Source organism: Phlebotomus papatasi, chromosome 2, assembly GCF_024763615.1.
Source record: "Phlebotomus papatasi isolate M1 chromosome 2, Ppap_2.1, whole genome shotgun sequence".
Taxonomy (NCBI): domain Eukaryota; kingdom Metazoa; phylum Arthropoda; class Insecta; order Diptera; family Psychodidae; genus Phlebotomus; species Phlebotomus papatasi.
The window spans coordinates 67,869,724-67,884,343 of NC_077223.1; the positions used below are offsets into that span (position 1 = coordinate 67,869,724).

The following is a 14,620-nucleotide window of genomic DNA, read 5'->3' on the forward strand; positions in this document are numbered from 1 at the left end:
TTATATTTAGATTTAACGTTTTTCTAAAGTATATAATTTGTGTAAAATTACAAGCAACAGTTTTGGTAAAAAAACAAATCCACAATTGCGGTGAACTTTTTGCTACGTAAAGAGAATATCTCTTAAAATTAAAACAAATCAAAAAGATCACGAATTAATTGAGAAAAAGAATCATTTTGAAATTAAACTCCGAAAAATGCAAATTTACACGATATTAAAAAGATATTTACAATTTCTTTTTGCTTAATCTTTGTAAATCAATAACTATTACTGCTCGAGCTCCACACAAAGAGTAGTATATATCGCACTTCGGTTATTTTAGTGGCAATTTTAGCATATGAGTGTTTTGAGATAGGATCCCTCAAACAATTAATTATAGTTTTTCATATATTAATAATACTTATTTCACGTGGAAATTGTTTTTTGTGCTCAATTATCAACTTGTTGTCATTAACTGAGTTGTGTACGGCACCTACTATGCAAAAATACCAATTTTTCACTAATATTTATGTGAAAATCTTGAAAATAACAATTATTATGTCAGACAAGGGTTTGTCGAGATAAAATCTAGGGTGACAACTTTTGGAAAGTATCGAATCTCACTTCTAGAAAATTGAAATGATGACTGCATTCTTTGCAGCTAATATAATTATTTATAAATAGCCACAGTCTTTTAAGAATGGTACAATAAATTGTGCTATATTATTTTAAAATATAGTGTCCCAGACACACTTACGACTTAAGCCGAGAGACGACATAATGTAAATCTAATCAAAATAATGATCAGAAGACATTTCCATCATTTTCTGACTAATCCGTCTCTCGGTCTAAACCGATAAACAGCTTAGTTAGTGAGCAACTGATGGGAATTCAATCAAAACATTATTTTGATTACACTTACGTTCAGTCGTATGTCGGCTTAAGTCGTAAATATATCATTAACTATATTTTTAACAGTTACAGATTTAACAATACTATCGATTTGATAGTACCGATAAGCAATCATTCCACTCCTGGATTCTGAAAGTATACAAAATTCTCTAATTCCGTAGTAATCGAAAAATCGAAAAATCGAAAAATCCTAAAAATGCCATTAAAATATCGCAAGTGCGATATAATCCCTCGATTTTTTTCCCATAAAAATTTTTACTTTCCATCATCTCCGATGCCCCCGGGAGACCATTTTTCTAAATATAACCAGCCGCCTGTCCATATATTTGCCTGTTTATCCGGCTGTCGCCAGCTCTAGAGGCCAAACGGTTAGAGATAGCGACTTGGGGGATCCCCCTGAGTCGGCTCAAGGACCGTTAAAATAACTGACATTTTTCCCCACCTGTCCCTACACCAAAACCATGCTTTTGGGATATTTTTTTTTGAGAAATTCTTGAACTCGTGAATATTACTCTTTTCTTCACGAATTGAATCATAATGAACTTAAGGTAAAGTACCCTTACTCGACCGGGTTCCTCTATTCGACCGGTGGGTCAATTTTTGAATATTTGATGGTGAATTTCATCAATTTCTATGAATTTGTCACTGATTCGTATTATCTAAAGAATAATTGACCTATTAATGTTAGATCATACACAAAATATTATAGCAAATATAATTAAATTGAATAAATAAATCTACCGGTCGAATAGAGGAACCGGTCGAATAAAGGGTACTTTACCTTAATTAGAAAAAGTAAATTATGCGAAAGTACATCTGAGTCACGTACATCTAAGTACATCGAAAGTACATCTAAGCAACATCTAAGTCACGAGTTCGAGCATTTCGCGAAGTCTAGCACGCTTTGCCACTACTACTTTTACTTCTTTTACTACTTTTAGAATCTTAAAGAAAATATTATACAATATTTTATTTCATTAAAAATTTATTAAGTAATACAAATTATAAATAAATTCAAATGAAAAATTGAGCATCGTGACTTGGATTTGAATGGGTATAAATGTCACTAAAAAATTTCAAATTATGTCGACTAATTGTCTCACAGATAAATAATTAAATATTTTTTTGGAAATTTGAAGTTTAAAGACAAATCCATTACTTTTTTCAATTTGACGAGTTCTAAGAACAAAACCAGTTAAAATAAAAATTGAAAACAGTTGCCAGCGCCACTTGCGGTAAAATTCAGGCCATCAGACGGAAGAAAAAGTTATTAGTCTCAGTTTCAAAAATATTATCCTATTTAGGGTAACTGTAGGAAACTTCGGAATAGTTGAATAAAAGAGCCAAAGTCTTAAATTTTAATTGTAATATTTTTTTTTAATGAAAATTGATTTTTTTGTTAATTCTTTTTAAGGAGTGTTCCTTGGAACCTTGTAGATAATTTATCGTCTTTATTTTTTCTAAAATCATTCTTAATATATTTCAAAATGAATACAAATATAGATATAGCTTTGTTACATATAGACATATCTCTGTTCATTACGTTTCCGGAATTCTTCCAAAATGGATTCTTTCAAACGGAAATTTTTGAGAACAAAATAAGTGGCCAAAATTGCGAGCTGACCAAAATTTGGCACAGTTGCCCTATTTGTTTTCATAACACAGTAAAAATACTTTTGCGTAAAAAATGAAATCATTCGAGCCAAGGTTAACTTTAAAATACTCTTTAAAAACAATATGTGTATAATTTCTCGGCTTAATTCGTGGATCTATTTAGGGGTATTCGCAATTTGGGCTAAATTTTATAGTTTTTTGATTGAAGTTAGGATTAAAACAGTTTAATGTTGTCAAACAATACAAGTAATACAAAATATTATGAAAAAAATTAATCCATTTTTGATGGTCGAAGGTTCAAACTAAGGACGTCTAACAAAATGTCCTATGAAAATATAACGAATATTACAAATATTGAGAATATTCCGCCAATATTCACAGGAGTATTATTCAAAATATTTAATCTTGAATATCTGATTTAATAAGCAAACTTCTGCTTAATTTTCCAGTAACTTAATTTTCTCTTTATTTATTTTAACTCTTTCCGGACCGCAGTATATGCTGCAAGCCAATTTCACAATTTTTAATCAAAAATATCTAAGCTCAGGAATTAATTGAGGTCCTACAAAAAATATCTCACATTTGGACATCCTTATAGTTTGTAATCATCCACAAGAATCGGATTTATATCAATTCTGAATACTTAAAAAACATTGTTTTTCACAGAACATTCATATGCTGCTTTGGGTACTCTCGTCCCAAAAGAGACGAAAGAGTTAAGATGTTTAAAGAATTATTAAAAAAAAAGAAAATTAATCAAAAATTATAGTAAATTTTTCAGGTTATCAAGACATACGGTTAGTTATATTAGAGTTAGTCGTTACCGCTAATGTGATTTATTGATTTAATTTTAAATGGTTTCTTTTGGACTTAAGCGCAGAGCATAGGGGAAACTCGGGCACCACCAAACACTGCGATTTTTTAATAGGATATTGGATATCAAAGAATAAGATCGATAGGAATTTATAGGCACTATTCCACTGAAGAAATGGTCGAAATAGTCCAAGTAGTTTAGAAATAAAAATTACGGTTTGGTGGTACCCTGTGTTTGGTGGTGACCCAGTTTCCCCTACAGCACAAAAAAAACTCCAAAACTGTAGGAGGAAATGGGGCACCTTTGAGTTGATGCACCTTTGAAATTGGGCTTTCTCCTATTTTTAAAAATTTTATACTTATTATAATGTATTTTTTCTTCACAATATGGGCATGTGGAGCTAATCTGGTAAAAATAAAAGGATCAAATTTATCCAAGTTTGATCCTTTGCCAAAGGATGGATCAAATTTCGAACATTGAATGCACATTTCTCATAATAGAACACGTTAATTTGATCCATCTTTTGCAAACGATTAATTTGATCCTTTTATTTTAACCAGTTTACGGTAAAGTTTAGTTCCAATTAAAAATAGCACAAAAAAGCCCAATATTGAAGCTACTGAATTCACCTTAATTCAAAGGTGCCTTACTTCCCCCTATGGTTTTTCGGAACATGTTTTTCGCCTAATGTTTTCTGTTTTTGACTGTATAAATGTTTTATTCTTCAAATTTCATGGGAAATCTCAAACAGTTTTTTTTTGTGTGTAAAAATATTTGGTTTGAGTGAAAACAAAAGTATTTGTTTCTTAAGACAAAAGGATAATGCCTCGTAATATCAATTAACACAAATCTTAACGGGAAGTTCAAATATTTCCTCAGGAAAATGAAAATAATTTTTAATTTTCACTTCTCCCACCACATGACAAAAGATATGGGAAATGTGAGAGAGATGTTAGCATTAAAATTCAGAGGAATATAATTCCACCAAGTAATACCCATTCAAATTTACAGCCCTTAAACCCCCAAAAGCGTCCCATTTCGCCTCCATTTTCAAATGTCACCTAATGAAAAGTTAGTGTTACACATTGAAATTCCAGGGTGAAATTTTCGACCGCCATCCCTGGGCACTTTGGCTAGAAAATGCCAGACAAGCTTAATAAAATTATTTGCTCCCCAGTTTTCGAGATTCTGTTTATGCAAAAATCCATCTGCATGCCTCGAAAATGGCTTTGAATTTTCAACTTAGGAAAGAGAAAACTCATTTAAATCTCTCAGCGTCGGAGAAGAAATTCAAATTGGATTTTAGGCACTGAATATTCTCTCTACAATTCATTTGTACAAAGTTTTAACAAATGGGATTTCCTAAGAATTAGCTCTGATTATTGTCAGTTAAATAAATATTAATTAATTGAATACTGTTTACATTGTGGGATAGCATTTAAAACTACCCAAATTAAAAGGGAATTCTTCAGTCAGAATAATACAAAATGCATTATTTGAGAGAGAATTATGAAATTACAAAAAAAAAATTAAGCACGGCATAAATGCCAATTACGTGAAATAAATTTAATTGAGAGTATTATAATTTGATTGTACGACGTTTAAGTGTTTCGACTGTGGAATATAAATTTTGCTAGTGTGCTATAATTAGTAAATTGCACCCGAAAATTCCGCACGATGCAAATTTGATAAATTGCCTATCTCAAGCGATAATTCATGCATTTGTATACTGGATTTTCTGCACTTTCGGCTTCACAATTGCTGCTGAAAATGGCATTAAAGTTGTCACACTTCAGTTGTAAAATCGTATGGTTATGAGAATTTTCAAGCAAATTTGCTTTAAGGGATGATTTTAGTGGAAGTTTAGTTTTCAATTAAATTAAATCACAATTTATAATGAAATGAATAATTCAAAGAGTCGTTTTAGGTATTCAGAAATCTAAATTTCGAATAAATCAATCGTACCCGTCATACCTATAATTGAAATCATTCAGACACTCTGCAGATTTTTCATGGAAATTGTAATGACATTCCTACGAAATGTCGACGAAGTTTTGGTTAGGATATTATTGAAATCTATTTCAAAATGAATTATAGTTAGTGTTACAGAAAATATGAGGTTAAAATAGCAAATTAACATTTCATTGGGCATTTTGAAGATTTGTCGTAGGATCGTGTTGACATTTCTAAAGACATTCGTACGATATGTCGACTAAATTTCGATCTAAGATTTTATTAAAATTTATTTCATGATAAATGTTGTTCCTGTACAGACTTTATGAAATTAAAGCAGTAAACTAATATTTCGTGATACTTTTTTTTTTAAGGATTTTTCATACAATCGTGTTGACATTCTTAAAGACATTCGTACAATATGTCGAATAAGTTTCGAACTAATTTCGTACTAAGCATTTTTTTCCATTGAATTGATGATTTTTATTGCAATAATTTTGGCTTATTTTGTATACAACCGATTGTTAAAGACCTTGAAAAAATTTTTACATTTTACAGTAGATTCTCTCTCAATCGGGCATATGGGGCAAAATATCATCCAAATTATCGAGGGATTTGGGCATCAAAATCATTATAAATTCTACAAAAAAGTGCCCAAATGTTTAAAATCACGATAAAACAAGGGGAAATACAGCGAATTTGAACAAATTTGCTTTAAAATCAAATGTGAAAATCGTCAACAAAATTTTGCGCCCGATTGAAAAAGAGCCGATTGAGCGAGAGTCTACTGTATCCGTTTTTTATAATCACTTGATATTTTTTTTGTAAAACCAATAAGAAAATAATGTTGCAGAATTTTTCCTTGTTTGATTTGCTCAATTAAAAAGAATGCGTAGAATAGTACATACAATAACACGAAACTACATTTATAAATATTAGTTATTGATTAATTTTATTGTTACACTTTAGTGTCTTAAGAAAAATCTATGGATTTGTAACACACTTAAGTGTAACAATAAAATTGAATTGAATTCATGCTTCGTGGATAATTTTTTTTAGCAAAACGCAAATCGCAATCCAGTAAATTTTTCGTCTGAAGTAGAATTTCATGGTGAATTAGTTAATTTACTATTTGAAATTAGTGTTGCTTACCTCCAAGATTGGATGCACTGAGATTGTTCAGCATATTTGCTGAGAAATTTCTTATCGACAGCGCCGACAGTTTGATGGATTTTTCCACTTCCGTTCCTCAGACAAATCTTGCACAAATGTCACAGTAATGTCACAATACTCAGTCTTCTTAACAAAAACAGAAAGTTCTTTCTGGCAAAAAAAAAAACCAAAGTAAAAAACAATTGAAATAAGGATAATAGAGTATCTAGCACTTATGAGGCTTCTGTGGGATATAAAATCTCAGTGACAGTTCCGCAAAAGGTGCATTGAAAGCCTTCCACTTGTTGAATTTCCCTCACACACTTATCAATTAGGGTGTAATTAATTAAATCAGCACTAACAAATTGAATTTATTAGGAATAAAAAGGCGCCACTTCACAGACAATTCGCACTTGTTCACACAGTGTTTTTCTCTGCACTTGTTTTCTCGCTCTCACAGTTCTTTTGCACTTATTTCGCGGACTTTTTTTCCGATTTTATTCTTATTTTTCACATGGTGGACATGAATTTTACTGGGTTGTATTTGCTCCGTCCGTGTGCCGAGTCGGATGATGAGAAGTGTATCCAGAAGTGAAGTGGAAGTGTTGAGAAGTGTTATTGAAAGTGCGAAGTGAGTTGTATCTATTTTTTGACAGAAGAAAATCCAACTGCTCGAGAAGATTCCAGGAGATTGGCTAGTAGTGCTGACGGACTATCTGTATTGCGTCCATCCCGCACAATCAACAGAAGCTCTCTGGTCGGATGCTAGATACTCGTCCACCATTCTCCCAGTGCGCCGAAAAGTGGGACAAAAGACAAACTCAAGGTGCTTCGCAATTGGTCACTACGGTATGTCTTTTGTTTCATTCAGCGTAGGAGGAGTCAAAACGTCTCTTTTACGCATTTGGCGCGCATTTGTCAATGGAGGCGCCTGGTGAAAGCTCATCTTTTTGCGTTTTCTCGCCACTGCACTTCATCCCTTTGACCTTTCTATGGCCCCTCTGCGTCCGTGAACCCCTCAGGCGCCCCAAGAGAACCTTCCCTCCCGCGGAAAAGTCTCAATGGCATTGCCGTGAGAAGGTTAATTGCACAAAGATGCACTGATAAATCAATTATTCCATCCACCCCACATGACAGCACCTGAGACTCCGCCCATGAGGCGTTCAGATGCGCCGCGATGAATTGATAAGGCGGCTGTGCCGCCGCTATGCGCCGCAGAACAGCCCACACCCCCCAAGTGTGGAAAATACCGCCAACTCACAGAGATTCTGGTACGATTCCCGAGAGCTGTGATGAATGGAAAATGCCAGGCGCCACCTTATATTTTGTGTTTTCCATCCAACTCGTGTGGCACGAGGAGTAAAAAAAAGCCCTCTCAGCACCAGAAAACGTTAACATAAAAACGCTTGGAATGTGGAATATTGAATTTTATATCAGAAGCACGGAGAGTCGAGAGATGATTAAATTACATTTCTTCTCCCAGTATTTTGTGTGAGCTATTTTTTTTTCAGCACACTCTTCAACCTTTTGGCCTCCCCTTTTGACGCCCCCTCAAACTCCTGAAAAATTCATAGAGTGACTTTTATATTAAAATTAAACATTTTTCATACACCATCTATAGACCATCTATACACCATAACACTCCAGGTGGAAATATTCTGAGAATTCTTTAGAAACTTTAATATTTCTTGTAGCGGAAATTCCACCGACTACTGTCCCATATGTTTAGAGAGAAGTTACAAAAAAAATTTTGTTTAGCTGCGAGAGAGTCACCAAAGATTGTCCTCAAAATATGCAAATTGCCGCTAAAATAGTGAAGAAATTAGTGTTCATTTTGGACCACACACAAATTGATTGAGATGTCTTGCGACCAGGGACGTTCTTCTTGTGTCTGTGATCAAATTTAGAAGGAAATGAACACATTTGTGCAATAAAAATACTTTCATGGCTGCGTGGAAGCATGCAGAGATATTGTGAAGCGGAGAGCGCCAACATAAACATGGATTGCTCACAATTTCACACGAAAGCTCGTGCTGAATGTATATCGTTACATTAACGCTAGGGATCTGTATGCACTGCTAGGAAAAGGACGATGAAAAATATTTCCTGGAGGAATTGTAAAAGTTGTCAAGAGATGAGTCATATTGTCTTCAACTGTAATACATTGACAGAAAATCAGAGAACATGCATTAACTGCACTAAAAGTGTACATCAAGCAAAGCAGTGTTATGTTTTCAAAAATCATTTAATCCTTTCCATAAGGCATAAAAAATATTTAATTTCTAATTTACTGTTTTGTAAATATGACGTTGCACAAAATGAGGTTGAACCTATAAGCCATTGTTGTATAAAAGTTTGTCGCTTTATAATTTATATTATTTACCTATATTTTTTCTTCCAATTTCTTTAGAACGCATTTTGAAAAAAAAAAAACAAATGATTATTTATTTACTTTAAAGCACAGCATTCCCCTCAACCATCCTCCTCGCAATATTAATAAAAGAAAAAGATGACAAAAGAGAAAAAATAAAAATTAAAGACAAAATAGAATATGTAATAAGTAAAATTAAAAAAATAGGTTAAAGAGCTTCCATAACTCGATTTGTAGAAAGAATTCAGTATGCAATTCTCATAGTTTATTCGGGAAATCAAAAATTACTGGAACTTCAGAACTCACTTATCTGTTATAAAAATACTTTTGTAATTGTTTATTTTCGATTTCATTAATCTTTGTTGTGAATTCATTGAAATATTGCTTTAATTTAGGGGGACCTTGGGCACCTTTGAATTGGAGTACTTTTGAAGTAGGGGGAATGGGGCACATTTGAAAGTGGCGCACCTTTGAAATTAGGATTTTTCTCATATGTTTAAGTGGAACTGAGCCATAAATGTAATTTAGCTTCTCAATCAGTTTGTGTAGCTAAATTATTTATATCACGACAAGGTTCAAATTTTATTAAAAATAGGTGAAAAATCCCAATTTCAAAGGTGCCCCACTTTCAAAGGTGTCTCACTTCCCCCTAGGGCTTTTTCCTTCTATTTTTGAATGAACTAATCCTTATCATAATGTAATGCAGCTTTACAATTGATTTGTTAAGTTTTATTGTATAATAAATAGGGTTCAGATCCAATTAAAAATAGCAGGGAAAGCCCTATTTCAAAAGCACCCGAATTCACAGGTGCTCCACTTTCACCTAACAAAAACAAATTGAAGTGAGTGTTGTTCGATGAATAAATACCTGGTTATACACAGAAATAAACTAAATTGCTAATCTTAAATAGAATAAGGACTTCAGTCTTTAGAGGCTCATGAACCAACTTCGAATACAGTGCCCGCTCTCTAATCCGGATCGCCGTAATCCGGACGATTTATCGACGGTTACATTTAAAATAATTTTGAGGTCATGTATGCATATGTGTTCAGCAATGAAAATGAATTATCCTGTGATGTTTTTGTTTAATAAATGAAGTATAGTAGCATAGAATTCTCTAATTATGTCTTGTTTATCTTTTTTTTTAAGTTTTATTCTAATTCTACAAAAAAAAAACTCGTATTATATTTGCTAGACAAATTCAAAAAATCCATCCTGATTACGAAGTGGACATCTGTCATATTGTCTCCCAATCATCCGGATTACAAAGCGGGTACTGTAGGTCCCTAATTCAGCATCTCTTAACAAAATGACATCCTAAAGTTTACGCCGTCGGTCCTTTGTCGTAACCTTTGCTCAAATCATCTGCAGACTCTATGCTTATTCTTGAACTTGAAGCACAGATTCTGCCCTAAATAACTTTCTAGACAGGGTGCTTCTCTCCCTTACGAATCAGATAATCACCTTCCGGATCATACTTCCTAGCATTTGCTTGAAAATATTATCTCTCGGTAGCATTCATACCTCACAGACGTTGTGATGGTTATGATGATTATCCTAATAAAAAACAAAGAAATCCACCACAACCATATAAGATGAGTTCCGCATCAGAATCATTGTTCGACTGATACTTTCCGTGGCTGTTGTTGGAGTTGCAGCTGATGAGTCTGTACTTGGTTATGTTTTATGTATTCACCTAGGGGATATCGGGGCAGATTAGCCACGTATAGTATTAGATAGTGGTATCTTATGTGCTTTAGAAGGAATATTGATGAAACCTTATTCTAAATATATACTTCCCTTACTATTCATTGAAATATTTATTAGCCTCATACAAACATTTTTTGTACAAATTATACGCAATAAAAAATTTAATTTGGTGGCAAATTCTACCCCGGTCTCCCCTACATGTAGTCACAGTTTTCTCACTGCCTGATCCAAGAAGAAGTCTTGTACTCGTATGTCAGAACATTAATGTCAGGGACGGGTAGCGTAGACCCTTGGACTAACCTCACACTAACAACTAACACCACATTCAGAAATCACTTCCTCTTGTCGCAAGTTAATCCCACAATAGTTATTTAATCAATTCATAGGCTGACTTAACAGCATTAGATAATAATCACAAACATTTTACGAAATTGTAAATATAAGTTTACATTCTGGCTACTTAACCGGTGTTAGAACCAGTTTCTGGGTCATGACCTGACTCAGGATCAGGTCCTTTGCCATAAACTTTCAAACCGTTGTTCGATTTTCGTTTGTTGGGTCATCATCGTTTCCTCTATTTTGTCTTTCTGAATAAACTTGCTTTAAACCTCTTGTCTAACGTTTTCTGGAAGGACCAGATCCAGGACCAAGGTCCTAAGTTTGTGGTTTTCCTTTAGGGTTGGTTACTATATCTTCCCATAAGTATACCGAGGTTTATCAGGGTAATAGACCTGCTTGATGGTAAACATTGTAGTTGAGGGGTAGAAGTTATACGTTACACATTCAGACCCTTCACTACAATTATGTTTGATAACAATAAATTTAATTTTGAGTACTTTAACCCTTTAACGACGAGACACTGTTTACGGACTGAAAATCAACAATAAAAATTAAACTGAGAAACATAATCAATGATAAGTTTTACATCTAACCTTGGAAAGTCCAACAGAGTCTGATTCGGTGTATTTTGCGCCTCTATGAACGATAGGGACAAAAAGAGCCCAAAAATTTAAGTAATTTTTCTGACAATACCAATGAATAATATTTTTCGCTTTAATGAAAAATATAACGTATGAGTAATGTAGTTTTTATTGCCAAAAGGGTTTTGCTTAAAAAAGATTGGAAGTATAAAAAAAAAATAAAATGAATTATGAATTTGAGAATTTAAAAATTCGCCATTTTTGAGCTTAAATATTGGCATTGAATAAATGAGCAGTAAAAAGTTAAAATTGATCAGTAACAAAAAAATTTGAAACAGTGATATTATCGTCCAAATTTTGGCAAAGGGAAAATAAGGGGCTTTTCACTCTATATGGAAATATTTTAAATGTTAAATATATAAATTAGGCCCATTTTTGTAAAGATTTAAGTTTTTTACCGACCATAATTAGATATTTTATTGCTCATTTTTAATTTTTTACTGCCCATTTAGAATTTTTTACTGATCGTTTGTTTTTTGCCTTAAATATTTACTACATAGAAAATAGCTAGATACTTGCAAAAAATATTCTAGATTCCTTCAACCTTCTACTTTACAATTATGTACAGACATAAGAAAAAAATAACTTTAGGTAGTCAGGAAAAATTATTTTCTTTATGGGACACCGGTGTTCCAATCGTCCTTAAAGGGTTAAAGAAAGATAATCGTTTCATTTTCGTGCTCTGTATTCAAAATAGGTGAGATTGTTAAGTAATCTCACCTAGGGTAGTGGTATTACTTGTGGCCAGTCTTTACTTATGGCCTATTCGCAATGTTTGTCAGAAAATGATTCTGAAAACCAAAAAATGTGATGTGGTATCATAACACATCAAATATTTTTAATTTTAAGGTTTTTCGAATTAATTTTGAGATTTCGATGAGACCATAAGTAAGGACAGATACCACAAATAATGTCGTCACCCTAATAGATCCTCTGAAGTTGTCAGAGGGTTCGATTATGTAAAGGGAAGTTATTTGGCACCCACAATGGCTTCAAAACATCAAGGCTTGTACTTGTGCATCAAGGCTAATCAGAATGTTGGAAGATACGTCGGACAATTCATTAAATGATTGTCATGATAAAAAGTTTTCGCAAATTTCAGTGTTATTTGACCAAAAACCGACTAGTCATTCATAAATTAGAACAGTTTGAGAAATCACAAAATTGAAGAGTTTTTATTCATTAAGAGTGCTTACAGTGAAGTGTGCTAATCCGGTCACTTCGCTATCTGGATGGTTTATGACTAATCCACTTAAAAAAATATTTTTATTTTTATTTCCGTAATCCGTAATATAGGCACTGAAGTAACATAATATAACTATTCAAGTTTGAGAAAAAGTAAAAATAATATTTTTATCCATTAAATAAATGAGTGTAATCGACTCATTTCAATCTTGTGCCAGTTGGGTTCTTCACTAAAAATTTTCTAGCAGTGATATTTTCGCTTATGACAACTGGTTGATTGATAACATTTATTGTTTTTTTTTTCCTTGTGAAAAAAGTATTTTAAATCCAAAGGTTTAATTAAAAGTGAATTAGCGAAAAGGCGACCCAGTTAGTACCTGCTGACTTATTTCAGTATTATCATTATTTTATAAATTTTCTTTAATATTTTTGATAATTTTTTTATATTATGTTTTTGAATGAAACAGTGAATAATTCTATGGATTTAGAAGAAGTAAAAAAGAATTTCATCAGTCCAAAAACAAGCGTTTAAGTAGCACTCTTCGGAAAACAATCCAGTTACCCCACCTTACTATACGTCTATTTTGTGTCGATATGCCTGAGATGCAGTGTTTCATTTTTGGCGCGTTTCTTTCTCACGAAAAATGCATCATTTTGAGTTTTCTTTATTATTCAATGGCCAGAGTAAATTTTTAAACTGTAATTACTAATGTACTACTAAATAAATTTTCAGTAATGCTTATTTGGAAGGTCCCGGATGTTTTTCTGAAGTGGCAGAGAATCTACAAACGTGCCTAAGCCCGCGACAGGAATAAGGGGTTGATTGGCATAATCAGGTTACAGAAAAACTTTCGGTTTTTTATTTTAAATTTGAAAAAAAAATTAGAACACATAATTTTAAATGATTTTTTAAGGAAGGAATCCTTTGAAGTTTTTAAATGTGAGCTTCCGTAATTTTCAGTGTAGCAACGAGGGAGAACAAACTAAGAGCTTAGCTCAAATCTCGCATAACGAATAGCTCGGACCGGAATCCTCCCCAAAAATACCCCCAGAAGGGAGTCGATTCATGACCGATTTATGGCATTTCTCTATTGCTATTTATTGCAATGTATCCGTGAAGAAGTGGCTAGATAAAAATGAAAGAAAAAGAGATTGGATTTGTGCTGCTTGAAGAATCCATTCGGTAAGGCCACTTGAAGTAGAAGCGAGATGCATTCAGATGCAAAAATTATCAATCAATATTGCTGGGAAAATATTGCAATGCGAAATAATTGGAATGTATGACATTTTTATTGCAATTCTATGTTTAATAAAATACAAAACTGTATTATTACATATACATTTTCGAAATGGTGGGTGGTTAGGTGGATGAATGGGGGTGACTGTGGGAGTGGATGCGGAATGAGATGAGAGAAAATTGAAAATAGAGTGAACGTTTGTTCCAGGTATTTTAATAACATTCACCACCCTCGACAGAGGAATTGCACCTATTTTGATACATCAATGTGCTCTATATTTGTTGAGATCCTCAAAAGGTACTGCTCCGGCAGAATCAAATCGCAATAAAGCTCTGCCTCTCAAGTACCAAATCATCAAAGCAGAAGTGCACGAAATTGAAATATACGGCAGAAATTGCTATAATTAAATCATTCATTGTATGCGTGTTCCATATACCTTTTTGAATAAATTCACCTTTGTATCCTCTCTCGCACAAGATGATTTTAATACCAATAAAAATCACTCCTGGCACGTGACTTCAATTTAGGAGATGATCCAGCAAAAATTTCACCCAAGTCGGTCCCTCTCAATGGTTTTTCTCGGAGTCCAAGAGAGATGATTCTCCCAGGCACTTTTAGCCGTAAAAATTGAGATAAATACGACGAAATACATACAATTTCATCACCGACGGGATTTTTCACAATCCCACTTCAGCTTCTGATGGAAATTCT

At 33.2% G+C, this 14,620-nt stretch overlaps 1 protein-coding gene across 2 annotated transcripts in view; it reads right to left on the reverse strand.

Annotated features, from left to right (window-relative positions):
* Positions 1-9,083, reverse strand: part of LOC129803966 (homeobox protein orthopedia) — a 76,811-nt gene extending 67,728 nt beyond the window's left edge. The window contains exon 1 of one of the 2 annotated variants that reach the window (XM_055850869.1): positions 6,425-9,083. In XM_055850869.1, coding sequence (XP_055706844.1) covers positions 6,425-6,458 — 34 coding nt within the window. In that variant the 5' untranslated portion in view covers positions 6,459-9,083. The remainder of the gene's footprint in view (positions 1-6,424) is intronic. The other variant, XM_055850868.1, reaches the window with a different exon arrangement.
* Between the last annotated feature and the right edge of the window lie 5,537 nt (positions 9,084-14,620).